Below are 27,432 nucleotides of genomic sequence, written 5' to 3'. Positions count from 1 at the left end.
ACTCGCACGGGTACCCAACGGTAGATCTTCACTCACCGCGCACGCATCTTACGAGTCTCGTTCCGTCGTGGTGGTTTACCAAAATATTACATATTTACACATTTTGTTCAGAATGTGTCGCTGATCATTTTCGACTCGACTCAAAGGCCCACGCACACTCCGCGACGTTGATTTTCGATTTATTTTATGGATCTCGCTATTTCATATCATACAAATCACCAAATTCGAAATGCTTCTCCACTGTCAACCGTATTTTGAATTTATACAAATTCAGCGATCAACGTCGCGGGGTGTATTGCATAAAAAAATGCGTTGAAAAGTTCACTCTAAAGATTTCTCCAAGAAACACTCAAATTCTCTGACTTATTTTGCTGATTCTCGATTCTCTGACCGGAGAAGAAATTCCGTGGGGTCAAATTGATTTCAGTGATTTTTGCTCGAAATATTTGATTTGTTGCAGTTCATCTTGGAATGTGCAAACTGCAGTGTCGGGAAAATGTTGAATAATTACTTCTGATCGACATTTTTTTTTTTTCTTGATACTTTCCCGCTTTGAAGATAATTATCTGAATAACTATTCAAAATTCCCTAAGCCGCGGAATTTTTTTTAGAGAGTTTAAGTGGATACTCAAAAACTTTGTAGTTCTTTCCAACAAATTTTAGAAATAAACTTTTCACCCTAGCAGCACAGCGTTCATCTTCATTATAACGTAACGAGAGTGGCCGTGTATTTTTCTATTTGTTAATGCGTGTTTTTCTTCATTTGTGTTTTTTTTTTTTTTTTTTCTTCACACGTAATATATTACACATATAACTTATACGCATACGCCACGATTGTGTCATGTGATGGTAATCGCCTTCTAATTGTAACGGCGCGTTAATTTATAATCTCGACAGATCATCGGACTATAATTACACACTATTTAGATTATTTTCATCGTTTCCACTTTATGTTACACTTTTTCTTATCGTTCCAACGATCACAAGCATTACTCATTTACATTGCTCTGCGTATCGTTGTATATTCTCCTTGACAAATGCTTACCTCGGCGATATTTCATCGGACAATGAGCGAATTAAAGCTTTCGGTACGAAAAGTCGCGCTGCTGAAAGACGCCACCACCAGTTGGCGCTGAAATCATTTTCCCGTCAAATTCATTCCTGATTGAAATTCGACACCGAGGTGTCAAGTCGTCGTTACGGTAAATTTTCAAATCTAGTAACTTGATCTAGATTCTAGTATCTCTTCAAGGGATCTTAATATTTGTAACCTTATCGTAAATATCGGAATCGAGGATGGCGCTGCAAACAATGAAATTCCTTGAGCTCTTTTTGATTCTACACCGATCGAACTTTTGATTACTTTTTCTACCATCATGAAAGAACTTGACGTTTTTCATTTTGCAATGAGCGTATTCATCGACCGTGAACGAACGTATGAGTAATTCCTGTAAACGTTGTCCATATAAATATTAATATATATACATATATAGTATGTTAATGTATACAAATTCATACGACTAGTATGTGGAATGATTTCAAATAATATTAAGCTACACGTATGTGTACATCGTTTATAGCCGTATATACGTGTGTTTGTCACATACGTTATATCCAATAACATATAATTCTCGTTCCTCGTATAATCATATACAATGTATATGTTATAGATATTTATATATATATATCATATCGCCGTGTGTCATATTGGTCAAAATATATATATATATATATATATATATAATTGTTATTTATAAAAAGAACCGCTGCCAGTAGAACAGTGTAATAATTGCTATATATCATTCATTATATATTGTCGAGAGCAACTAAATAACTAAACTCTTTTTAATACATATTTACATAGAAGAATCAATGTGATCTAGTTATAGGTACACATTAAATTTTTACCAATAATGCGATATATCATATCGATTATACGAAAGTTTGCTAAGCTGTGTGATGAGCGGTAAATTTCCATTCCCTACCCCATTTTTTCGCACCCTTCTTCAACGACTGTCTCTCTGTTTAAACACTCTTACAACGCTGCAGGATTTTTATAGTAACGACACACTGAAAGTAAACGGAAGAAAATAATACGATTCGAGCGTCACACGAAACATTGGTTTTCAGGAGCAGCGATGAAGAATATTAAAATAATTATGCTTGATTTTCGACAATTTTTCATACCATGCTCAGATAGGTATACAAAGAATTTTTCTTACTATTATTAACATTACCATTAAAATTACTACTATTATCATTATCGTTATTATTATTATCTGTAACAAACATATGCACTATGTAATAGATCGTACAGTTTTATATGAGCATGTACAGTTGTGATTTTGATGTGAAATTTTTATTTTCATTTTTGCAAAACGCTGTCACCGCATCATTATTATTCCCTTCATTAAATTGTGTGATTTGAAGATTTGAATTATTTATTGATATGTTGGGCCAGGAAGCTTAGCGCGTATTTTGAATTGCATTAGATAATTTCATTGAGGATAGTGATTAGTTTTCTGTTGTTCGTGGGGTTCGGAACGATGAGTCAACGTCACAAATTTACTGTATGATTTGGGAAGTAAATGCGCACGTAAAATTAAATTGTTGTACAAACAACAGGGATCATAAAATAATAGGGAATATCCGAGTAATGAAATGTTGACAAGACCGGTTAAGCCTAAGAAAATATATCGAATAAGATACTCAAAAAATTGATAAAAAATTTGCTACTGCAGTCGGTAAATTGAAAAATCGGAACACTTTACAAAATATCAGTTAAAAATAAAATCAGCGGATCGAGATTTGATAGCCGTCAAATTGATGGAACCGTATCTAAGTTCGAGCTAACGAATTAAATTGTATGAATTGAATCCAGGTGTTTTTTAGGATCGGTAAAACTAAGTAGAATATCGGCGAACTTACATTTTTCAGGAAAAACGAAAATAAACACAGTAGACATATAAGTCACGTTTTCCAGGTGAAATTTGCAGACAGTGTTCCTGATTTTATGGAAAATCGTTGTAGTTGATAAAATCTCAGTGAAATAAATCGATCGATTTTGTAAAAGATCATTCAAACATTGCCAAGATCGTTCAAATGTTAAATGGTGTGTAAATATAAAATCAAGATACAAATTTACAACTGTTTCACCGAGTATCTTGTGGAAAAACGAATCATGTCACGCTGGAGTTTAAATTCAAAAAATCGTTCCTTCGGCGGAATAATTTTGTTCCGAAAATCAACCAAGGGAGCTGTAAATATGTTTTGTGCAATAGTCACACGGTTGGTTTTCTAAAGTCTATACGTGAACCGTTTATCACAGTGATTGTTTAAGTAATATCAAATAAAAATAGCACCGAATTTTTCAGCGTCATTTGACGCGTCTACAATCCTTGCGATTTTCATTAATTGTTTATCATTTTAGGACAGTGACAAAAGGAGAGCGACAATAAAAAAAGAAAAAAAAAATTCACAAGCAAGATGACAGATTTATCCGCTAAGCAGTAATGATTACTGTTTCGAATGAACTGATTGATTATCGGCATTGGCTATGGATAACCTACATCGCACTGGTTCTGAAGCAATTATTCTCGGCTCGCTACCTATATTTTGACTTTCGGTAATAACGATGGCACAAATCGATGATCGTCGGGGAAAAAAACGGAAACGAAATCGACGTGACGTTAAGCCAATTACGGGCGATAAAATATTATTGTATCTTTGGCCTGATTAAGGGTTTGACGTAACAAATGTTTATGTTTAACTCTGGATGATATCGTTTATTGATTTAAGAAGGTGTTCGTGGTACAGGGAATCATCTCCATATGAGATGAACATCGTAAGACAACAGATTTACTTCGCATAAGAGCGAAAATCTTGACACGGAGCGGCGCGAAGTTTCAGTTCCCGATGTACGCCGGCTGCTCGATAGTTTAGTAGAGCAACAGACACAAACAGAGCAACAGGGAATACAGTCTTGGCTGTTTGGCTTGTCCTCCGTGTTGCATTGCCGCAGGATACTCTCCTGAAACAAAGGAGACACTTAAATTCCCCGAAACAAATGCGTCGTACAGGTCAAGAATATCGTATTCCAATTTTGTCGCCAGGATATAAACGGGAGCTTCTCTACTTCCATTTGCGCCGCTGAAATTTGAACCGCACTCACTGATAATCCCACCGTAAAATGGATTCATTGTCCAATTTGCACGAGGTGTACGATGATTAAAGTAAACCCTGCAGGTTCGAGTTTCTCACCGTTCAGCACGTGGACCATAACAGATTTTGACTGCGCGTTGCTCGGGTTGCACGTGTACTGGCCCGAGTCGGACGGCTTGGCCTGCTGGACCAGGAGGAAGATCCTCGTGCTGTCGCCCTTGTCGGTAACGACGGAAACGCCGCCCCTTGGCGAGTCGTAGTTGATGATCTGCAAGCAGAAGAAACGAGAATGATTCGAGCACCCTGAAATCAGAGCTCAAGAGTGACTCTTCGTACCCGCAGTGCAATCCCAGTCGATATACGAGAAGTTGTCTGGAGACAGATTCCCTTACCGATATCTTACCGACACTTAGCCTAGACGCAAACATTTTTTTAGAATATACGAGGTTGTAGGATATCCTCACTCTCGCTGACGTCGGTAAAACGTCGGTATAGGAATCTGCGTCTAGAACTCATCTTCCATATCAACTAATCTCTGATCGACTTCTGCGGAAACGATCAAGTTGAGCGAACGGATGAAAATGGAGCTCGATAGAGGCGCTTCTGCGATTCTTGCGAAACGATACGACCGTCGGGTAGTCCGGACGGAAAATCGGGTTACTGTGTTGTAATAGCGACCCTGTTGAAATCGACGTTAATTGCAACGTTAGCGGAAACCAGGGTGTGACCTGAGTTTCGGGGCTCGAAGGAAGACGTCTATACCGGCATCCGTTCTCTCATTCAAGCGACCGGCTGTCGCGGAAGTTTGGAAAACAAGGAATATTAAGCACGAAGGAATACGGCAGTTAGGACCGGCTCGACCCTTGAAATGGTTTCCCTGGTTCCAGCACCCTTATCTGTGTATGCCCGCTCAGCGCCGGAGCTTCTTCTATCTCAATCTAGACGAGAGACCATCCACCTTATACTACCGGCCAACGCCACCCCATCAGTCCGCTCTTGTTTCCAATCTATGCCTATACCTTCTTCTGTTTGAACTGCTAAATTCATTCGCAGCTATGACTCGCTCGGAGCCAAAACCACTCGTTCATCTTCTACACAAATATTTGTTCAGCTTGTTGAGTACCAGCCGATCTCATTCATTTCCCCGTTATCGCAATCGCTCACCGTGTAACGTTTATTCCCATTTGCCGCTCTGCTCAGCCATCGGAATCCCGCCGTTCGAACTGACTAATGTTTTATCCCCAAAATCAAATTGCCCCAATTGAGTAGTGATTTTTCCACGGTTTTTGCTCCCTGCCAGTTAAGGCATGAATATATTTGACGCAGAGTAAAATAAACGTTCTCGCACGATTTAAGGCGCACTTTGAACAGATGAGAGCGATGAACACTGCAGGCGACTACGAAGTCGGCCGGTGAGATATTCAGCTGCATAACTTTAAGTTACGCTTGATAATAAACAAACGTCGAGCGCTGCACTGTATAAGCGACCGTTGAGATGTTTGTATAAGATAGTGGAAGCTGCCTACTTTCGTTGATGAGTTGGATAAATCTGCTGCTCGTAGGGCGTTCATAAATTTTCCTCTCATTTACCTTGCAAATTAACTGCATTGTGAACCGCCCCCTGAGTGAGCTCGGGAAAGGAAGTATATCCCGACCAGAATCCGAACACTGTTAGGATTTGTATCGCGACGGAAGAAAAAACGGTCGTTCACCTGCGAGTTGAAAGAGCTCTGTGCAATTTCGATTAATCACATTTCCCTTAGGTACACAGAGAGGTAGTGTATAGAGGGCGAGATGTCGGACGTCTGCGATTCTTGGCCACGCCAAATGTTTAACTCCCTTGAAATGAAGTTTTCGATTGATCTATATATACAGCTATCGGCTCTCTGCAGTGAGTTCTCGAAGCGCTTGGAATTCCGGAATCTAGTCACGCGAACGACGCGAAACGAGTTAAAACAATGTGAGAAGAGTAAAACTGCATTCCTTGTCGATGATTCGATTCCGTCCGACCTGCCATCCCTCAAAACGGCTGCTTCTCTCGGATCCGTGAGATTCAATCTCGTTGAAAACAGACGCTTCGAGAATTTCCGCAATACGTATTTCCGTCGAATTAGGTATATTATTTTACCGCTCGAATCTCGGTCGCGGCATTGATTTCTCCTCCGTAATTCTGTATATTCGATATCCTTCACCTTATCTTTTCCGACACACGAGCTTCCGAAGATCTGAACTTTACCGTTCTGCGAGAATAGGATATTCCACAGCCATTTATTTTCTCATGGCTGTGCAGTACAAGCGTATACCGCGAATTTTTACCGCGGTTCGCAATTTTTGGCTGTCCAATTTTAGGCATCAAGTGGCACGTTTCGGATACCAAGAGACGGAGGAGACAACTTGTACCCACAGCAGATGCTTTTATTCTCGGCGCTCTAATTGGCCCTTAAGGGGGCAGATATGTACAGCATTCTCAATGTGCCCCGCATCGCGTTACATGTTCTCGGATCCCGAATGCCTGTCTCAAGAGCGCTCAAATAACATTGTGATCACTTGTGCAGCCCACGTCCACCAGTATACTGCATCCGATAACAGACGGTAATCATGAAATAGCGATGATGTCGCACGTTGTGAATTCAAATTGAATCGGAACCTGACAATGAGGGGTGAAATGATAACATCGGTTACTTTTACTTCGTTTTTTCTGAATTCCGCAAGTTCTCAGGTGATGGAAGTTAATATATTATATGCATATATTGGCTAAGTTTATAGGGACTTGTAAAAATTACCCTGTAAATATTTGTACCACGGTTCTGAAATTTTTTACCGCTGAAACCAATCTGAAAAACCTTTCTAAAAAATAAATAAACATGCAAAGTAAGGGATGTTTGCAGAAGCAAGAACTGTATGCGAGAAAAATAGGATGGATTAGCATTTTTTAAAAGTTATTTTGAAACAAAACATTTAAAAACCTGTTACAGAATTTTCGAAAGGAGGATAAAGCTCGAGGCGGAAATTCTGTTAAAATTTGTGACATTCAAATCACGTTCGTTGAACAGGGTTTCACCAGTTAACGCATTATAATTTCAGCGAGTAATTTGTGTGAATTGACTACGGAATTACGTACGAGCTGTTCGGAATCTCTGCGTTAATACCAATTTATGGTTCAGGGGAGCGAATAAAATTTAACCTTCGGCCGACTCTAGGCCGTGTAACAGGATTATAAGGCATATTATATTCTTTGACTCTGGGAAATTCGTTACGTGTGGAACGAGGGTATAATCGGCCGTTTTAAGTACCCGTCTCAACCTCTTTTGCAAATCTGCGATATTATATCTTCATTCACCAATTACGAAGTGTCATACAAAGCCCGTATTTAAAGCCAGTGATTCACCCACCTAATTCTTATTATTTCCTTCAATTATCCTAAAATCCATACGATCGGTAGGCATCAAAGTTGGAAGAATCTCATAGCAATTTGACAAATTTTCCTTACAAGTCTGGAAATATAATCTTTCGTTTCGTGTATATTCATTTTTTGAAATATCTGAGCTTCGAGTCCTGCTGATTGACCGACGCTTTGATAATTAACTGGCACAACTGGAGCACGATACAGATTTTGTTTCATGATAATTGTAAAAACGAAGTGAAACAAAAATAGAATCACATATTCGTGTAGTGAGAGATTTCAGAATCTGTCAGATCAGTCATTCATTTATTCAGTCATATTCTCTGGCGATTTTCACGTTTATTTCACGAATTATTATGCCACGGAAGTTTTTCTTTTTTTTCAGATGATTTGTTGGAACTAATGTGTGGGGCGAGTCGAGCGGCACGCCTAATTTAGCATTTGAATTCCAGAGGGTTAATGGTATTTTGTATACCGTGTCGTGAGAAGTGGGCCGTTCATTGGCCTCTCACGTGTTGCGTGCGCTGAACAACGCCGATTTTTAACTCTTCCTGAAAAGGTACGCGGAGTGGCACGTAACGTAATTTTTTCCCATTCGACGAGGGATTAAGTCCAAAGAAATCTTAAGAAAATTTATAGTTTCAATTGGATTTACGTTTATCATGAAAAACTGAGAGACAAATTATAATCGTTTGGATACATTTGTACAAGAAACAAAATTCAGAAGCGAAAAGGGGCGTATTTGGTTTCGCGATATTCGAAAGACGACATTATTCGACTATTGAAAAGGCGTTTCGTCGCGCTTTGAGAAATCCATGGCAAACAATAATTTTTCTCACAACGTAAATTGACGTCGCAGGAGACGTCAGGATTATTTTGAACCCTTTTGAAGCGACGAATTTGTGTCTTAACGCTCGGTCTAAATGAGCTGCCGAAAAAGATGAAGCTGTTTATTTGGATATTAAAGCCTTATATCCAGGGTTGATGGAAACACCGCGACGGCAAGCCGATATTTTATTCTGTCCACGGAACAACTTTTTCATTTCTTTTTCCAGCTGCCTGCGGCCTTCCGGCATTCAGTTCCCGCCCCCAGAAAACACACACAAACACCCTTTGAAGGCGCACCTCGGATTCTCCCTCACTTTCGAATCCCTCCGAGCAAACACAGATTAATCCGTAACTTTTCGGTGTAAAACAAGATATATCACGCTCAAGTTTCGATAGTCAACTTTGCCACTCACGCTTCGTCCGGATTACGCCATGAACTTCCTTCACTCGCTAGAATTTTAATCTATACCTAAGCAGGCACAACTCTTTTGATTAAAATCTTTTTTTGAAAAAAATTTCATTGAAATTTCGTATACACGTATATCTATATATATATATATATATATTGAATTTCGACTGGCCCACTCCCCAAATGGTTTCCAAATAGTTCAAAACTAATTCCATTATTTTTTCAGATTATTATCTCAACTCTAATCTGTGCCTCCAAGAGGGTGGATTTCCGCATTCGACTCTTTTAGAGGCACATTAAATGTACGTAATGGATAATAGACAGAAATCTGAAAAAATAAGGAAAATATTCTTGGATTATTTGGAAATAATTTTCGGGGTGGGCTGTTCGAAATTCAAAAATGACCTTTTCAAGGATCACTCCGATATATATATATATATATATATATACATCGGATCAATGAAAAAAAAATGTAGAAATTTTTTTGGCTACTGAATGGAAAAGAAGAAGAATTTTGATACTATGGGGCAATTTTTGGACTTGACTGTTTCTGAACTCCCAGGATTCAACGACGAGGCTTATTCATATTTACACATGACCATTTCATTAAAAATGAAAATTTTGATTTAAAATATGTTTATTCGGGCGAAGAAACAATTTTCTCTGACATGTTTTAAAAATCGATATTTTTCTAGAAATTTCCGTTATTCTCGAAATGTGAGAATAATTCTACAAAATAAATAGCAGCAATTGATTTGTCAGAAAATATTACCCCTATTCCATACACTTGACAATTATTCAATATACAGTATACCTCGAGAAAATGATAAAAAATCAAAATCAACAAAGCGAATGGGTTAATTAACACGACTAGTTGCGACATGAGGTGTAATTAACGATGAAGGAGTGGCGGATGGATTAGTTTTACTCGGAGAGCAAGGATTGTGTTTCTGTTGTTATGACAATCATCGGTACGATCGCCGTGATTTTCATTGTTATTAACAAGACACGGTTGATTTCCCACTCCTCGTACCTGGAACTGTAATCAATTACTGTATCGCTAACTTTGTTCGTTAGCCACGTTATATTTATATAGATATCTCCTACAGGATTTGGGGAAGCATAACTTTTCGTTTCGCAGCTTCGATGAAAGTCTGTGAAAAGAGCTACATATCCACCCACCTATATTGTACCTTTCGAGGAATCTCCTTCATTCCTCCATCATCTCTTCGTCGTTCTTCTCGTCGAGGAGAGAAAAATAAGAAGAATTAAGCAACAGCCCTTCACGTATTAGTTTGATTGCGATTCTATCTCAAGCCGAAAGACTTGCTGAAACTTCTTTCAGCGTACCTTCTTAACGACCAGCGAGGTATAATGTGATTTGCTGGTTCCAATTTCGCTGTCGATACAATCATAACAGTCCTACGGATCCATGGAAGAACATTTCAGAGTCTACTCAGATTCCACAGATTACCAACGTTTAGCTTCTTCGTTTGGAAAGAAAAAAAAAAAAAAAACTGAAATTCATTCTGCACATACCAGAAAAATTGAAAATTGATATTTCATTGCGTATATTTTTACATCCTGAGTTCCACAGAGAATCGTATTCGTGATTTGCCCGATTTTCTACAATTTCCTGACTTGCAATTAATAATTACATTTTGGATTTTATCAGTCGAGTAGTTCTAGAATTATTGAAAGAACGTTTTAATCAGTCATCATTTTTTGATAAAAGAATTCAACCTTTCAAATATCGCACGTTCCGGTTGCGACCTGGTTATTTTGAGTTGACCGCCTTCCGGTTTCCTGAAAGACAAGCTTTACGTCCTCATGATTAAAACTAAACTGCATGTAACAATTTTTGAAACTCGCCTAGGACTCTATCTCCTGACAAAGAGTTGAAAAGAAAATCTGTAATGGTTTTTTTTTTTTTTTTTTTTTTGTTTCGAACGATGTGCGTGAAGTTAAAATTGAATTTAAAAATTCACGAAACATGTAGCTGCTTCTTTTTCAACATAGATCAAGAATTGAGTCGAGCATGCTTGTCGAGTCCAAAGCTTGACAGTTTATTTTGGAAGTTTATTTTATACGACGAATCGATAGTTTAACAAAAAAAAAAAACGAACAGTCGGCGACGTAGTGAATGATGGCTCGTATTTCAACGAAGAGTTTTAATAGTTTTTGCGCATTGATTTATCCTGCAGAGGATGTCAAGCTTCAGAATTCAGGAGAAAACACGGAAGGGCATCGCGAGCGAATCGACACGCCCGATTGAACAACGCTATCGTATCCGCGGGGGCGTTTCAAAGATGAAAATAAGAATGGAATTCGAAATTATCCCGCATTTCAACGGTGAGATTCAATACGGCGACCCAGATAACACACTGCAGACATCATTAAAATTTCTTGTTTCTTGTAAAAACTGGCCGGTACGAAACGAAGTGTATAATATTTTTTTGAACGATTTTTCGAAGGCAACGTAGAATCGTCTAAGTACCCTTGGAATTTTTTGAGAAATTCAACTCTATTGAGAAATTATAGATCGGAGCATGGTGAAATTCTCGGCGAGAACATATGGAATAGAAATAAAACGGGGAATGAGCTGGAAGAAAAATATGCTCATTCAATTCAATATATTTGGTTGATTTTAGTGAAAGCTCGAGCTTTAAGGATTCAGCCATATCACAGAAAAATAAGATACTACTATTTTTTTTTTTTTCTGCTGCGAAGCTGACAGAGAGCAGAAATTTTTCGTGTAAACAGAGTACCTTAGATCAGAGCTATTTTATTTACAGGTTTCGTCATTATCGGCTAAACTTTCCGGTGGTAATTTGTTTGACCACTCTCCAGTTTTATTTTACTTTGTTTTTATGAGTCACGTTTGCAGTGTAGGGAAAGCATTGGGCAGAAATCTTAACTGGATAGTCCAGTTGTCATATGTATATGAAAAGCAATTTTCATGCATTATTTAGTTCGGTCCAATTATTATGAATATATTTTTCATAAAAGAATCACAATTTTTACACGGAGCTTTTGTATGATTCCCGTCAATTACATTATTATGGATCACTTTTCTCATGAAATGTATTTTAGCTGCGCGCGTTTCTACGCTACTTATAATGCAAAGGAAAAAAAGAAAAAACTTCTAAAATAGAAGGTACCGAACGAATTTGTAACGATTTTTTTTTTTTAAATCGGTATACTGCAGTTTCAGAATAAAGTTTACTCGTATAAAGTATTTCACATTTGGCTTCAGTATGATCCTTTGTTTTCGATAGACAATAAACTTGACCGACGTTTTCACCGAAATGAAAATTCAAACAAACGAAAGAACAGCGAATCAACTTTTTAATTTATGTTTCGCTGAAAAAGTTCAGTTTCGTTCATCAAGTTTAGAAAAATATGTATTCCGTACGGTTAATTTTATTATAATATTTCTTCCGCCTATTTTATCTAAAAAAGGATATTCTGCAAATTTTTTTTTAACAAAAGGAAGTTCACGGTGGATCAAATTCGTACGTTTTTTTTATCGAGGATATGAATAATCTCAGGGTGAATTCTAAATTTCAGCACGTTTTTCAACCTAATTATTTCGGTACACGGTTCAGGCAATTTTTGAACAAAAGCTCTGGCAACACGTTTGTACACGTACAGCGTTGATTTAAACCCACAAAAGCTCCGAGTTCAAGAGACGCGAAAAGGTAGGTCGAAGGTTGGGGAGGGCGAGGGTAGGTAATGTTGTAATCGCATGAGGACAAGTGAGTTTTTTACCGCACGCGATGCAGACCACGACGTTTGCCTCTATACATAAACTCAACTTGACCAGTGACGAACGGATCAGCTCGTGTTTCGGCCAAAAAGCTTCCGAAACTTTCTCGCCCTTCCTTATTTTATTCACAGACTGATGGACTGCTGAAGTTGATCCGTATTCAATAATGAAAGTTCAAAAATAAAATAGCGGGTCGATCATCTCCCGGCAATTCTCGCCCCGAATTCCTCCGGAATAATTCATTGCGTGCTCTACCCTCAGTTTAGCTTTGAAGTTAACGGAGTGTCAAAATTTTCATCCTGAACCCCACTGGATACCAGAGATGCCATTAGTCCAGGCGTGAAAATTGCACGTTCCGAATACCGAATGTCGTTCCTACTCCAAGCGAGAGAGTTACTCAAAATGTATATGTGGATGTGTAATGACAACTTTTGAACTCGGAGGTTTTATGGTGCGTGAAGTTCTGCCAATGAATTTCACAAGTCTAACGTGTCTTCGCATAATCAAAAATATGAATAGCAAAACAGCTTTATCAGGTCATGGAAACCCAAATCAATCCACTGACATAAAAACGATGCGTAAAAGTAAGTAATTCCGTTCACTTGCTTTTCACAATCAAATTCTTACAACTGTAATCCTATTAGATTTGAATTGTTGTTTTTTTTTTTTTTGTTTAAATCAAACCCACTTGAATCTGATAAAGTTATTTAAATAGAAGCATCCATAAAATCGTATCGAGGAACGTTACTTTCAGTAAGGTTCTAAAAAAATCCATTAATCAAAGTCTGTAACAATCTTGAACAATGTCGGTTGCTGCATGTGCCAATCAGACTTTCAATCTTGGTTGACTCAAGTGACTTTGCTACGGGAATATTTATTTTTCAAACGTTCTGAAGTCCCTGCAGAGGGTCTTATAGGGATCCACTTTGGATGTATTATGTATGCATGTATGTGGAAGAATTTTTTGGTACCTCGAATTCTCGTATGACAGGCAGTCATTAACTGTCCAAAGCTTGACAAGTCCCAATCGGTACTCGTATCTCAGCTTTACTGCTTCTTCTGACGAAACCTTTAATCCCACATGGATATACCGGGTGTTTCCAAGTAAACATAACAGTATGTTAGGTTGCCTTCTACTCGGGGGAACAAATATAGGTAAAACAGAGAACTACAGAATCATTATCACTTCGGTCGAACAAGTAATATAATCAATCTAACGTGACTCCGGAATGTGATAACTGACCGCTTCACGACTTTAAACAATTTGTCACGATATTTGTTCCCTACAGTGGTAGGTAACCCAGCAAACTGCGGTGTTCACTCGGAAACATCCTGTGTACAGCCAGTCGTCACGCGACACTCCGACTTTTCGGACATATCCATCAAGCATGGTGAACTAGAGTTTTCGAATTCAACGATAGATGTTCCACTGTTCCTATCGATCTTTGGCATCAGATACTTACGTTCCCACCTCGGAAAGTATCCTTTCCGAGGAAGGAGTGCACCCGAAAGCAGGATCAAGTGGGGGACAGAAGATTTATCTTCATTAATAGACTTACCGCGTTGTTGTGATTCCAAAAAATGTATGCTGGGGGCTCTGGACTGTACCACACGATGCAGGTCAGGTTGATCGTGCTTCCACGGTTGATGTAAAGATCAGGACCACCCACAATCTCCGTTGTTGGTTCTAAAACACAAAGAAGGATCACATCAATATTGGAGTAACACAACGAAATTGAATACCTATAAAAAATATCGAAATGTCATGTAGGACAGATAAAGAATTTTCGCGCCATTTGGCTAATTTAACGATTACGTTTACGGAAAGGGAAGAGTTACATTCTACTTTCAGTGTGGTTTGATCCTAATGGTGGTGATTAATTTTAGGTGACAATTTTGTTACCTGGTAAAGGTGTCACGATTTGAAGAATTATTAGAGACCAATTTTCAAATTCCAAGACTTAAAATAAAGATCAGACTAGCTTCTTTTATTCGTTAAGTCTTTAGTCATTAGCGAAACTTTCCGTATCAATAGCGGCTGTTTAGGGTTGACTCGAAAACCGAACGCATCTGTTATATTTTCAATCACCTTGATATGAAATATCAATATCCAAGCTTTTGTTTATACATCGGTATTTTATCTCTTCACGTTTTGAAACAGATCTACCTAGCTCGCAAAGGGAACAATTCGTTAAATAGTCAAAGTACAGCTATCTTGTAAGAATATTAAGGGGTTAGGTGGGTTTCAAAAGCTCAAAATAGGTACATTTTTATGAATTTTTTTTTACTTAATCAACAGAATATTTCATTCCATCAATTTAACACATAAAAGATACATATTTTATAAGTAGTTTGTGAAATTTTCATTGAAAAATATTGAAAATTAAGGCGTAGACACGTCGTCTGCTATGACACCTCAAAAAAAAGTTCTCTCGGCGTAGTCAGGATAACTCATGACAGATTCATCTGAAATGCAAAAACCAAAAATTTTCTGTTAGTAGATGTTTAAAACTCGTACTTGGACGAAGGAAAAAAAAAAAAAAAAAAAATTACATTTTTGGCGGCGTTGAAAACAAAAAACCCTTATTTTGAGTAAAATTTGCACCCTTCATGGCCTTGAAAAATTACTTGGAATAGAAAAAAAAAAAATTCCTTCGTTCAAGTACGAGATAATGTTATTTTGAAGAAGTGTGCAAAATTTGAAAGAGATCGGTTCATAAGTTTTCGAGAAATCGTGACTACCGATTTCAAAAATGTAGTTTCGAGAAAAACGCGATTGAAGATTTACATTCAAATAACATGTAAATAATCGTACTTACACCGTATAATGATGCAAACCCATGTTTTTTCCACGTGCCATCACCTGACACGGTAACATCTGTCGTATCTTCAACATTATTTTCATCACACGTTAATTTTTTTTCTTGATTTGCAGCAGACAACAAAATTGATTCGGCAACAGTTATGACGCACTCATGTATTTTATCAACATAAAAATTGTACGTTGATGCATTCAAGAATGAGGAACTTATATCCATCAAACCACAGAATTTTTTACATCCGGCAAGTCCTAAGCCCAGTATTCGCATCACAAAAATAAACGAACAATAGCTAATCAGCTGCCTCGATATATCTGCCTCCATATACCTGCGTCACGCTCGGTTATAGCCTGATGGGTGAAACATCCAAAGGCTATATCTCTTAGAATATGACTCGGATCGTTTTAAAATTTTAAAGGAATATTCTCAACATATTCAATTATAAGATGAGCAAAAAAAAAAAAATTCGATTTTTTGAAATTTTGAAACCCACCTAACCCCTTAATAAAAAGTATCGATTTTCGACCAACGAATGTGATTGCTAAAAAGTGAAATTTTTTTGTTTTACACGAAACGAAGCAGTTCACTACGAACCTAAAACCATCAGTTTCTGACCTGCAGACGATAAGAGTGGTTGAAGGAATGTGAAAGCCGACGCTTTTTTCCCTCCAACAGGCCTAAAAGCGATGCAAAATTAGGTTTGTTCAACTAGTTGTTTCCCTCGGTGCAGAAAACCGGATCACGTTTTGTCCCGGAGGCAAAAAGAGAGGGTGTCCTGAAATTTCCTAGTCTGGCAGACTGCCTTACACGCCTCGGGTCGTCACGACGCCCGATTTCGAGGATGCTTTTTGTAACGCAGAGCAGCTTCCCTCGAGCGCGTGATTCATTCTCGCATTATGGTAGATTAGAATCGTTCCAAACTAAGCTGTAGCACGCGGGCCGCGATAGAGCGAGATAATAAGACCGTTTTAGTCCCGGATTAGCGACGACTTTTCGCACTTTTACGCGACGAAGAAACCTGGGGTCGTTACTCCGCTTCCGCCTCGACGTCGCTCTCCCGAAGATTGACGTTGTCCACGATTCCCCCGCACTTCTTTTTCATCCCCCCTTGAGCCTTATTGCTGTTGTTAACGGCTAATCTACCCTGGGAGACAAGCAAATTGACGGTCTCGAAAAAAAAATCACCTCGAATTCCCACCGCTCGAGCATTGCAATTTATTATTGATTATTCCCGATTTAGTATCTAGATTATTATTGATCGCTAAAAGACAGGAATATAATGGGATGCGAAAACACGCAGCTTTTATACTTGCCGTGATAGATTTGTCATTTCCTGGATTCCAAATGGCGAAGTGGATCAGCCGATAAGTGAGAAAAATATTGCACCGATCAAAAGACATGGTATGCATTCACAAGTCAAGATGCGCGGAAGAATTTTCTCAGCATCCGTCATTTCTCGTCGAAGAATAGCATCTCATCAAACTTTTGGAGCACCGATAAACTCGTAAGTTTGTTCGTACTTTGGTTTCTTCATGTACGAAAGGATTCCTAATTTATTATCCTCAGTTACGCTTTTTACTAATATTCATAATTCTTTCTTCACCAGCGATCTGCATTCCGGAGATTCCCAGGAAATGGAATCCAAATTCCGTTTCTCTCGTCATCTCTTGATGGCACTTTCGTAGATTCCCATACAACGCGAATATTCACGTCTCTGACACTAAAGTTGGAGAACGTGATCCTTTCACCCCGATGGACTGATTCGGTAATGCCTATCACTACACCCTGTTGGGTTGTTCACTCTTACGGTAGAAACTTTGTCGAAGAAATCGAAGAAACTGCTGCATGGGCGATTGCATCTTCCAGCTTGTTAAAAGCTCTTCTAGCCATGATAGTTATGGTGTCAACACTACGAGCAAAAAAGTTGGACGTCGCGACTTGAATGGAATAAATAAGTTTAATAACTGTGTCGTTAGTTTCATCCTGCAGAAAATCCTAACTGAAATCTTGAATAATAGTATCAAATTAGCGATGGCAAAATCTCTGTCAGGGTTACAAGTGTGTTGTTATAAAAAAAAAGACTGTAAATACTGTTTCAAGGCAAATGTATATTTTTGGATATGTCGAATATTTGATGTGTAGAATTTCATAGTGTAATGTTCGAATAACAGCAACCGATTGGATGAACAAGTGAAAAAATGATCGTAAATAACTCTCACCCCATTGTCTATTTTCCTTTCGTCCCATTCTTGGTTAATTCTAATTCAGTCGAATTGGAAATGCTACATGATAAAAGCAAAAGAACGTGGACTTGAAATTATTGCAAAGGGGATGGAAAGGTCGGAGCATCGGCGTTAAAACGGAATTCAACTGCGCAGTCCATTGATCGTGTTACCGATGTGGTGCAGCGACTGGACACGGCAACGCGGCTGCAGAAGCAAAATCGGGCAGGCGAAACCACTTCAATTTTATTTCGCTCGGTTTGCCTGGAAAAATTCAATGCGTTTCGAGTGGCAATCCAACAAATTCAGACCCGCTCGAGCGCACTCGCCGTCAAATGTAGTTCCGCTTTCTTCACCGCCACCGGGCGAATTTATGTATGGATTCACGTTGCAGACCCTCGATCCATCCCTCTTTCACAAATCTCCGATATACGCGTAGACACGTAACATGTGTACAGAATGTCATACTTCAATTTTCGGAAGCTTAGACAGCTGGCTCTGAATGGATATTTCACACATGTATATGTGCAAGTGGGTTGATTACCTTATTAAACTTCTATCCCTCAACTGATCAGCCAAGAGATGCCTCGGATATAAAGGATCTCTTCGTCTATCCCGATTCTAAAAACTTGGTTCTCTCTACCTGACCGACCCCAAGATCTATATCCAACCGCTGTCACCAGCTTTGTTCTTTTTATTGCGAAAGTTTATCTGAAAGGTTTCCTAATTTTCTATCGCGTTATTGATGATAATACAAATCGCTACGACTAATTATTTTTCGATAATATCTACCTGAAGATTTAATCGAATCGACGGGCTGACTTGTCTAGGTCCAGTAAATTGCATCTAATTGGTTCCCAAGAAATTTCAATAATCATCTCGACGTACCGTTCTGTTAATAATATATTAGAACCCGTTGTAACCAGCCAAACATCGGTTTTCAGGAAAATTTATAACATTCATTACGGCGCTGTTAGCTGTGCTGTATTCCAGGAATAATAAATGCTGATTAAGTGTGTAACTAGACTTTCAAGAAGTACTTCGGAAGCTTCGAAACACGAGTATGCTCAAATAAGAATCCTGCTATTTTCCGTGAAATATTTTCCACTAAAACAGCTATGATACAGGCTTCACCGAATAACTTCCGGATGCAATCAAATCCACTTGACTCTAACCGTTCAAGGAAGTCTTCGTAGAAATAGTGAAAGCTCAATTTCTGTAGACGATGAGAAAATACATTCTGCCTCACGATAAATCTGGCCTTTGCCAACGATAACGAGAGGGGATGAAAAAAAAAAAAAAAACAACTTTAATCTCTGGTGTACGAGGCACGAATTTCTTGATCTTGGTAGAAACTACTAATTTCAAGAAAGATGATGATGAAAGAGAATGGTTTAAGTCAGGAGGAATGAATTGGTTTCTTGTCGGAAAAATCAGAAGCTTCAAACTGATAGCAAAAGTCAATGATTGTGAATTACTGTAGCATTTATCTGACAATCTCAATTTCAATGACAATTTCAGAAATCATAATTTTTTTTAATGATCCAAGTCCCTCCATTTGACGTCTGGGAATTGCGGTGGTTTCACGGGTTTTACGGACCGCCTATTTGATTTTTATTCAACTACAATGGAAATTAATTTTGTACAAAAACAACATCCGTACTCTTATTATATCGGTCCAAAATTCACCGAAATTTGTTGTATATACCTGTCAAACAGATTTCACGAAAGGCTAATTGAGACTTCGGAGTGTATGATTCGTTTGTTTACACATGAAAACTGTCAAAGAATAATTTTGGAAGCAGTTGTACAATCGCTATGACGTGATCATTTAATTTCCACCTAAACCACGCAGATCAAGAGGGTAAAAAATTGTCTGGTGGTCAAATGGTAATTACCAGTAAAACACGGTACCTGTGAAACCGCGGTGCAGCGACGTATAGCAGACAGTTCATTAGCGGGAAGAGTCGATTGGTAATGGGCTAGGTATATGGCAACCAACCCGGCTGACTTCCTGTGGAAATATACCAATGATGCATGGACCGAGCGTCAGAAGTAAATGCGATGCATAACATCCCGGTACAACGCGTGCGATAGAACGTCTATTTATTTCTTAGTTTGTAATAGTAGAGTCGATGGTCCATCCTGAGTCTGAAGCGGGCTGCAGGAACAGGACTTTGAAAAGCTTGGCCATGGATTTCCCGTCTCTAGAAAAGCGCAAATGGGAAAGTGACCCGGCATGTAACATGAGGATACACCGCGTTCACGTTCTGGTTCATCCCATCTACGGCTCATCGGTGAGAGGTCAGTTCGTAGATCGATGTGAATATTTTCCGGCCGGCTTCCTCTTCAAGGATCGACCGAAATAGCCGTCGAGCGTGCTTCGGCCTTTGTGCCTTTATAACCGGGCCCGCCTCGCTGATGTGCAGTACGTTATGGGTGACCCGGTCACCGTGTCCCAGCCCCGACCTTTTTTCCTTCATCGTCATCCTCGAGACAAACCGATCGTGCAGGGTAATTCCTCGGTTCAGCGAAATGCGCCGGCGACTTTGACGGGCAGGGAAATTGCCCCCTCTGGACCGAAATTGCTCTCCGAGGCTTTGCGGGATCGACCTTTTAAAGCCTTGTGAAAACAAAATTGCATGACGTCTCTTCGACGCTTGTGCAATTTCGGATATTGGTGTTTGAGTTACATGCTCGAGAATACAGGAACACTATAGCCCGATGAATTTGAAGCGAACGTACCGGAGGATGTCGTTTAATCGCTAATTCAGAGCATGAAAGGATTCCGGATAAATGACCATCGGTAGTTGCTGTTCGAATGGATTGATCACTCAGTGAGGAACCGATGCCGTTATTCAAGCTGTATATTCGTCAACGTTGGGGTAACGATGAGGTAGACAGAGAAATGTGAACTCATATCGAACGTAGGTTTTTTCTCACCGTAAAATCGCAATTTTGCTAATTCACCGGCGATATTTCATTCCTGAACGTTAAAATAAACCGTCGCTTGGTCTTCGCAACCAAATGTACCCACGTGAAGGTTTCATACCTGCTCATAGTCGAAAGACATGCCTCGTATCTTTTGAGTGAGTCGAGTATTGGACAAAATCAATTTTGTCCAAACCATATTGACAGGTCTTCATGTTCCCGGGATGTGGAACAGTTAAAAGTTCACGTGCTTTCTGAATAGTATCGGTTGTTGCCATATCGCTGCAACAACTACTCACTTGAAGCCGTCTCGAAGAATGAGTTTTTTTGGTTATCTACAGAACCTTGTGATCAAAAACTTGTCACTATCATAACAAATCTTGTTGTCCAAATATCTAACCACCGTTTTATCGACATTAGAATAAGAATGATACGGATTGATAAGACAAGCTGAAGATTATCATTTGTCCTAATAAATTATCAAAAGCACCAAGTTACGCCAGATTAATAATTCTTCTGGTGTACGTTAATGGAAAGTATGGTCATTGAAACTTGATACTCGGGCATTAGATGTGTAAATGAGAAACCATTTGGCGATACCTGCGGCTGGTATGATCGTCATTAGACACTGTCGGATAGAAATCTACGGAACGAATTTTCAGCGAGCGCGATAGTTTCAAGTGAATAATTTTTGAAAGCTGGGCAAAAGATTGTACCGAAAATTCTCGTAGTTTGGAGGATTCTGCGGAGATTCTTGGCGAAGCTAGCGTTGAACGTACTTCCAGCATATGTATGATAAATCGTGCTGTTGGCGTATATCGTTGGCCTCGAATTCGCCTTGGGTTCGACCAGCGTGGAAGCAGCTGGTTACACAGATCCATCCATGAACCTTATATGTATACACAGGCACGTTTGATATTCGCCGTTGCATTTCAAGATCCAAGATTGCTGCCAACGGGGGATTGACCTTTGGCGCAATATTTCTTCGTTTCTCTACTGCTGCAGTCCTTCAGCGATCTAATCGCGGTATTCCAGCAGCCTGCCTAGAGATAGACCGGGACATATATCTATATGCATACCGGCTGCAGCGCTTCGCACACATAATTTATCGCAAAGTTCCACCGGCGTGATAACATGCCTCGGATCCCTTTCACCCTGCACTCGCCATGTCACAGATACACGTAGAAAGAGTCAGAGATGTCAAGCTACAGCGTGCAGAAAAACCGCCCGAGGTAATCTGCACTCTGTCATTATGAATTATGAATAAAGCCAAATGTTTGGTTGGATTGATAATCATGTGACTGAGTTTTTTTCATACACCATGTTGAATCTGTTGGAAGCTTCGGTTACGCTCGGGTACAAACGTTGTCGACTGCTTTTCGGCACCAGGTGGTCTGCGTTAAGTGCATTAAACTGCAGTTTCGAGAGTGTTGATCAGTAGTTTCCTTATCTTCCTTATCTCTCATGTTTCTGACTTTTATGGTCACCGCAGTAGAAGGGTACGATACTCTATGCATAAGTATGGTGATCCACTCCTTGAAGCAATTGTGAATGCAAAAATTATTTCGAGTTTGGATGAATCCGGTCGCTGAATGGATTGAAATGAAGTGAGGTATCTTCCACAAAATGGTTACATGAGATCTTTCGTCACTTTTATACACGCACCGGTATACCTTTCAGAATTGGTAATGTTCCCTCCATATTTCACACGTCTTCAGACACACTGGATATCCTTGACGAACAATTGACGAGGATGGGAGGTCAAGTTTGCGGTGAGCACACAATGCTGATATAATCATTCCCACTGTTGGATGGATGCCTTGGTGAAATGCCTGCGTGAGTGGAGTGCTTTGAGGATCCGCCTATTCGCCGGGCTGGCTGGAGGGTGGAGGTCGAAGGAGGAGGATCCTGCGGGCGTTGGGAGAGGGTGGAAATGCAGTTTATCAGGATCCGATGTATCGGTTCCGTACGGCGCGTCAATGCTTCTCATTTCCCGAGCGGTGCAGGCTAGACTGCAGAGCACATTCCGCTTTTGTGGTGCTCCTGGTGTTTGCCAGACGCCCACAAAGCATATTCATTCCTGACTGTATTCCGCGGGTTGACGCTCGACCTGAATAAACCCGGTGGAAACACAATGCGCTTCGTTCTCGAGTAACTTGCTTCGCGACACGTGAACTGACTCCGGCGAATTTATAATAAAGTATCGAATGGCTGCAACGCGCACCCCCTTTGTTGCAACCCTCCCTCCCGGAGGCTTCGAACACTCGAGTCCTGTATCCTGTCTCCACCTTTGATACACCTTACCGTGGCTACGAATGTCTGCTGCAGGAAATTGCCGCGCCACGTGCACCGAATTTGACAGGTTTATTAAATTAGTCTGGCCAATTTTATCCACGGAAATAACCTGCAGCGAGAATCGGGAATAAGGGATCGGGAGAAATATTGGATATTCGCACACGGCGGGGTTTTGCGATTCTCTTTCACTCTTTGGAACTATTTTACAGGAACGTTGAGCGTGTATCGCGTAATCAAATTTTGCTCTTGAGATCACAGGTTTTCAAAATTGATAATCCGTTACGTATACGCGATTCGATGGAGATTTCAATGTTTCAATAGAATTATCAACTTTTCACTAAATGCTTGTAGTTTGAATTCAAAAGATTTACGGTAGACGAATATTTGTAGATACGCTTCACAAAAGTGCCGAGTAAGTCTGTCGGAAGAGCGAAACAATATCTGCATTTTTACAAACGTGCCGTAAGTCGTTTTACAAAAATAGGGTTGACAGCAACTACTAGACGAAACTAATTGACCAGTGAAAGGAAGTGTTGAAAAGTTCTGAAATATCAATCTATATGAAAAGAGCTTCATTATGAAATTGTCCATGGATTCCAAACAAAATAGCAGTACATATATTAGTATGTGGAATTAAAAGATGTGAAAAAATGTTATGAGTGGTGTTAAAAATTAACGATATGTCAGGTTGAATGTTAGTTGAAACAATCCAAAATACATATTGAACAATCATTGAAACAGAGTTAATACAGTCTTTTACAAAACTGTTCACTAATATTTCTATGATTTGTGTTCAGGTCAATTTTGGATATCTTGAAGGATTTAAGCAAAAAGAAAAAACGACTTTTTACAAGAAATGAACTTTTGAAAGAAATCAAACGGTGTGATTTTGACTCGAGTATATGGAAGCCGATGATCGTAGTGTGTAACATTTGTGGCGATGAACCAGAATTGAAAACACGAGGCGTATGAGAGGATATTCGTAGCGATAGATTCTTATTTCTCAGAGTTCTCTTCGGGATGGTTTGAGGTGAAGTAATTCGAGTGTGAAGCGCCGTACGCGTAACCGCATGAATAGAATATAAACCAGGTGGATTTGGACTTTATGTTTGTTCTTCGACTAGGGGGGAGTTTAACACAAGCCGAACAAGGGTTGAACTCGGCAAGTTTTCCCCTGAATCCGATTCCTCGTATTCCTGGTTAGTTTTAAAGTCGCTTGCCGCTTCGAACCCAGCCGGATGAGTTACTCCCCGCAACTTCTTACTTCCACCGTCAGGACTTGCCGTGGGATCCTGAAGGCGTCGTTCGTCGGGAGAAAATACGCCAGCGAACACGGGAGAAATTTTTCACGATTACTTCGCGGAAATTTAAGTCAAAGCCGGCTCAAGAATCGCAATTACATCGCCTTTGAAACGTTGTAACTTGGAATTGTGCGAATATTTAGAGCTCCTTTCTGTTACTTCAGAGAAAACCGGGTGTCGATGGGTGGGGTATACGTTTGATGTCCTTCGTCTTACAATTAGACACGATTCTATGTGTTTTGGAACAAAAACGTCTCAGTAGAGACTTAAAAAGAATCCAAAGAAGATCAAGATCAAGAGTTTCGTGAAACATGGTTTATTTTAATTTTTTTTTCTCTAGTTCTGTGAAGAGGTCGATTCCTGCGATCATTTGTCTAATTGAACATTGCGTATGCAAGTGGTGAAAAAGACATTCCAAAAACTGCCTTCTTTTTTCTATTTTGAGGAGGTTTCAACAATTTGCTTTCGGAAAAATTTCACACCCATACAAGTTCACGAATTTCATTATGGATCATAATTATAACTGCGTTCAATTTGATCATGATTTAACCTAAATTTGTCAAACTTCTTGAAGTAATTTTGTTTAAAGATTTATTGATCGGAACAGATCTTGAAGTTTTATTATCGAAGCAATGTAGATATAAGGGAACGAAACTCAGGTTTGATTTCGGGTAATAATTATGCGAGTACGACAATTACTGTGCAATTTATTTGAGAAAAAAAAATGCCAAATCATCAGAGCGAATATTGAACGTCATTTTCCGTATAACTGTTGTAATTAATAAGCGATATAATTAATTACACAGCTTTCGCATCGCGTGAAATTTTTCCTATTCAATTTTTTTTTTTTTTTTTTTATTTTAATTTTATTTATCCTTAGATATCGTAGGATCCGCCTTACGAGAGTAAAAAGTTAGTAAATAAATGAACGAATGAAGAAGAGAGGGAACATCTGGCGTTAATTAAGCAAGCGTCAATGTTGGAGTAACAAAGTTTAATTGGAAGCTAAATTAATAAAGCATACGTAGCTGTCGGAGAAAAAGAGAAGAGATTGTAAAACGCCCTGGGAGTAAAACTGCGCTGAGTCTATTCACGAGTCGTCAACCACTTTGTTCAGGTTTGTTCATCGTGTATTTTGCCCGGAAGTGTCCATAAACCTGGATAAATCCCCGTTCGTAGTTTATACCGAGGATCAGATGCACTTGACTCGCCGCTTTTCCTTCTGTTACATCGAAAAATTCTCAAATGTTGTAATCACGAGTTGAGACGCGGCGACGATCGGTCCAGAGACAGCGATTATGCCTGCAGAAATCTGGGAGTTTGCGTGTATACATGTAACAAGCGGTACTTAGTTTAATTATCTACAAATTGATGGTGGAATTAGCCACCTTGCTTCGGAATCCCAGCTCAAGAGATTGCACTATTTGTAAGATAACGATAATTGATAATACCTAGTCGGGCCGGATAGTTTCTGCCTCGAGTACAATGCATATTCATGGGCTTACACCTGTTGTTCCGGTTTCGGTAACCCGGCGCCAAGTCGTTGGCAGGTGAAATTAATTGGTGCTTGATAGTGCGCCAATTTGCAACTGATATCATACTTCTTTGAAAGAAATTAGCTCTAAGGTTTGGTTAAAAAAAACGAAATAGCTAACGACGTTCAGGCTTGGAATAAATAACGAGAAATCGTGGATCGGGTAAGCTGGAAGAGACACGAAAGTTCAGAAATCATTATCACCTCTGATTAAGAAATATTCAGAATTCCATCAAGCTTTTAAAAAATATTTAGCAAAGAATTTTATTTTGGAAATCCAATCTGAATTCAAAAAATCATCCCGTTCGAGGAAAGTGAGCTTGACGTAATGAAGGAAAACGACGAGGTTCCGGTACAGAAACAAAACCCACGTGCCACGATGGGCTATTTTCAAGTAACGCTGAGAAAAATTTCAACTATATTTTTCGATCGTGGTAAAAATTGAAAATAGTTAAGGACTGAGCGGTAACCGGAACTAAAAATTTCTCTCAGGTAAGACTGACAGAGTGGTTCTTTCCTCTTGGCCATAACCCGCGGTACAGCCGGGTAAATGAATTATGAATACCCGAAGCGTACGGTGAGAGTACGGTGTACCGGGTGTGTTAAAACACATTATACGAGCTTGCAGAGCGGCGGGTAATGGCGGCGGGTTAATGTCCAACCATTGTGAGCTAAAAGCCGACCAACCCTCCGGAGCGAGGGGCGAAATAGTGCGGCCCGACCGGACGGGACTGCGGAATCAAGATGCGGCAAGGACTAAAACTTAACCCAGAATCCCGGAGCGAGTCCACTTTCCGCTCACCTTCAACTTCCGGCGCGGAGTTCTATCCGTACAATTTCCTTAAGCGAAAACAAATTTCAAACTCAGGACGATACGCTGGATTTGAAACTTGACTCCCGCACACTCGGGATAATTTCATTTTATTCGATATTGATGTTACGGAAAAGTGATGAGAAATGGGGTTGGTTAGATGAACGGCTTAAATGTCATTCGAATGAGAAGACAATGCGCTAGAAGAAACTATTCAGTGTGGGATTCTAATTTTCAAGTATAAAATTTTTTTTCCCATTGTCACACTCGATCTGTTCCTTTAGTTTATTACTTTTTTACTTTTTTTTTCAGACAGTGAAACCTTGACATCAATTTATTGCTACAGCAATATCGAATTATTATTCATATTGGATAATATCAGGTTGTTTTGGATTAATTTCGCATAGAATTTACGGAGAACATGCCATGGGATTGTTTTGACCAGTAAGAATCGAAATTTTGCTCGATGAGTAAATTTATTCTAACCAAATTACCGAACTACGAATTTCTTAGGATAAATCGTCGGTTGAAACTTTCGAGGAAAAAAGTAAAAATGGTAATAAGTTCAATTTTGAATACCATTGAGTTGAACAAAGTCAGAGAAGCCCCGAAATTACAGTGACATTTGACTTTACCGACGATTAAGAGAACGTTACAGTTTCTCCACGATTTCGATGTTTGTCTGTTTCATTTTCTTTCTTTTCTTGTTTCCCGAGTAAAAGAAGTAAAAAGTCTTGCTTATCGCCAACGTTGGGCTTTTACCCCCGGTGCATTATATCGATCAATCGAATTTACAGGCTTAGAGATAATTTCAGACACACGACTCTTGGGGAGTTTGAAAAGTTTATCTCCCTTCCGAGATGAAGTAGGTAGTTTCCACAATTTCGGACACACGATCCCCAAGCGAGAGAGAGAGAGAGAGAGAGAGAGAGAGAGAGAGAGAGAGAGA

At 39.4% G+C, this 27,432-nt stretch overlaps 1 protein-coding gene across 5 annotated transcripts in view; it reads right to left on the bottom strand.

Annotated features, from left to right (window-relative positions):
* Positions 1-725: 725 nt before the first annotated feature.
* LOC124304408 (protein turtle homolog A-like) overlaps positions 726-27,432 on the bottom strand; it is a 418,202-nt gene continuing 391,495 nt past the window's right edge. For 4 of the 5 annotated variants that reach the window (XM_046762620.1, XM_046762618.1, XM_046762621.1 and 1 more), the window contains 3 exons: positions 14,130-14,257; positions 4,261-4,429; positions 726-4,030 (listed from right to left, as the gene is read on the bottom strand). In XM_046762620.1, the coding sequence (XP_046618576.1) occupies positions 3,939-4,030; positions 4,261-4,429; positions 14,130-14,257 (389 nt within the window). In that variant the 3' untranslated portion in view covers positions 726-3,938. The remainder of the gene's footprint in view (positions 4,031-4,260; positions 4,430-14,129; positions 14,258-27,432) is intronic. The other variant, XM_046762619.1, reaches the window with a different exon arrangement.

Source organism: Neodiprion virginianus, chromosome 5 (genome assembly GCF_021901495.1).
Source record: "Neodiprion virginianus isolate iyNeoVirg1 chromosome 5, iyNeoVirg1.1, whole genome shotgun sequence".
Lineage (NCBI taxonomy): Eukaryota > Metazoa > Arthropoda > Insecta > Hymenoptera > Diprionidae > Neodiprion > Neodiprion virginianus.
This window is presented reverse-complemented; position numbering and strand designations above follow the sequence as displayed.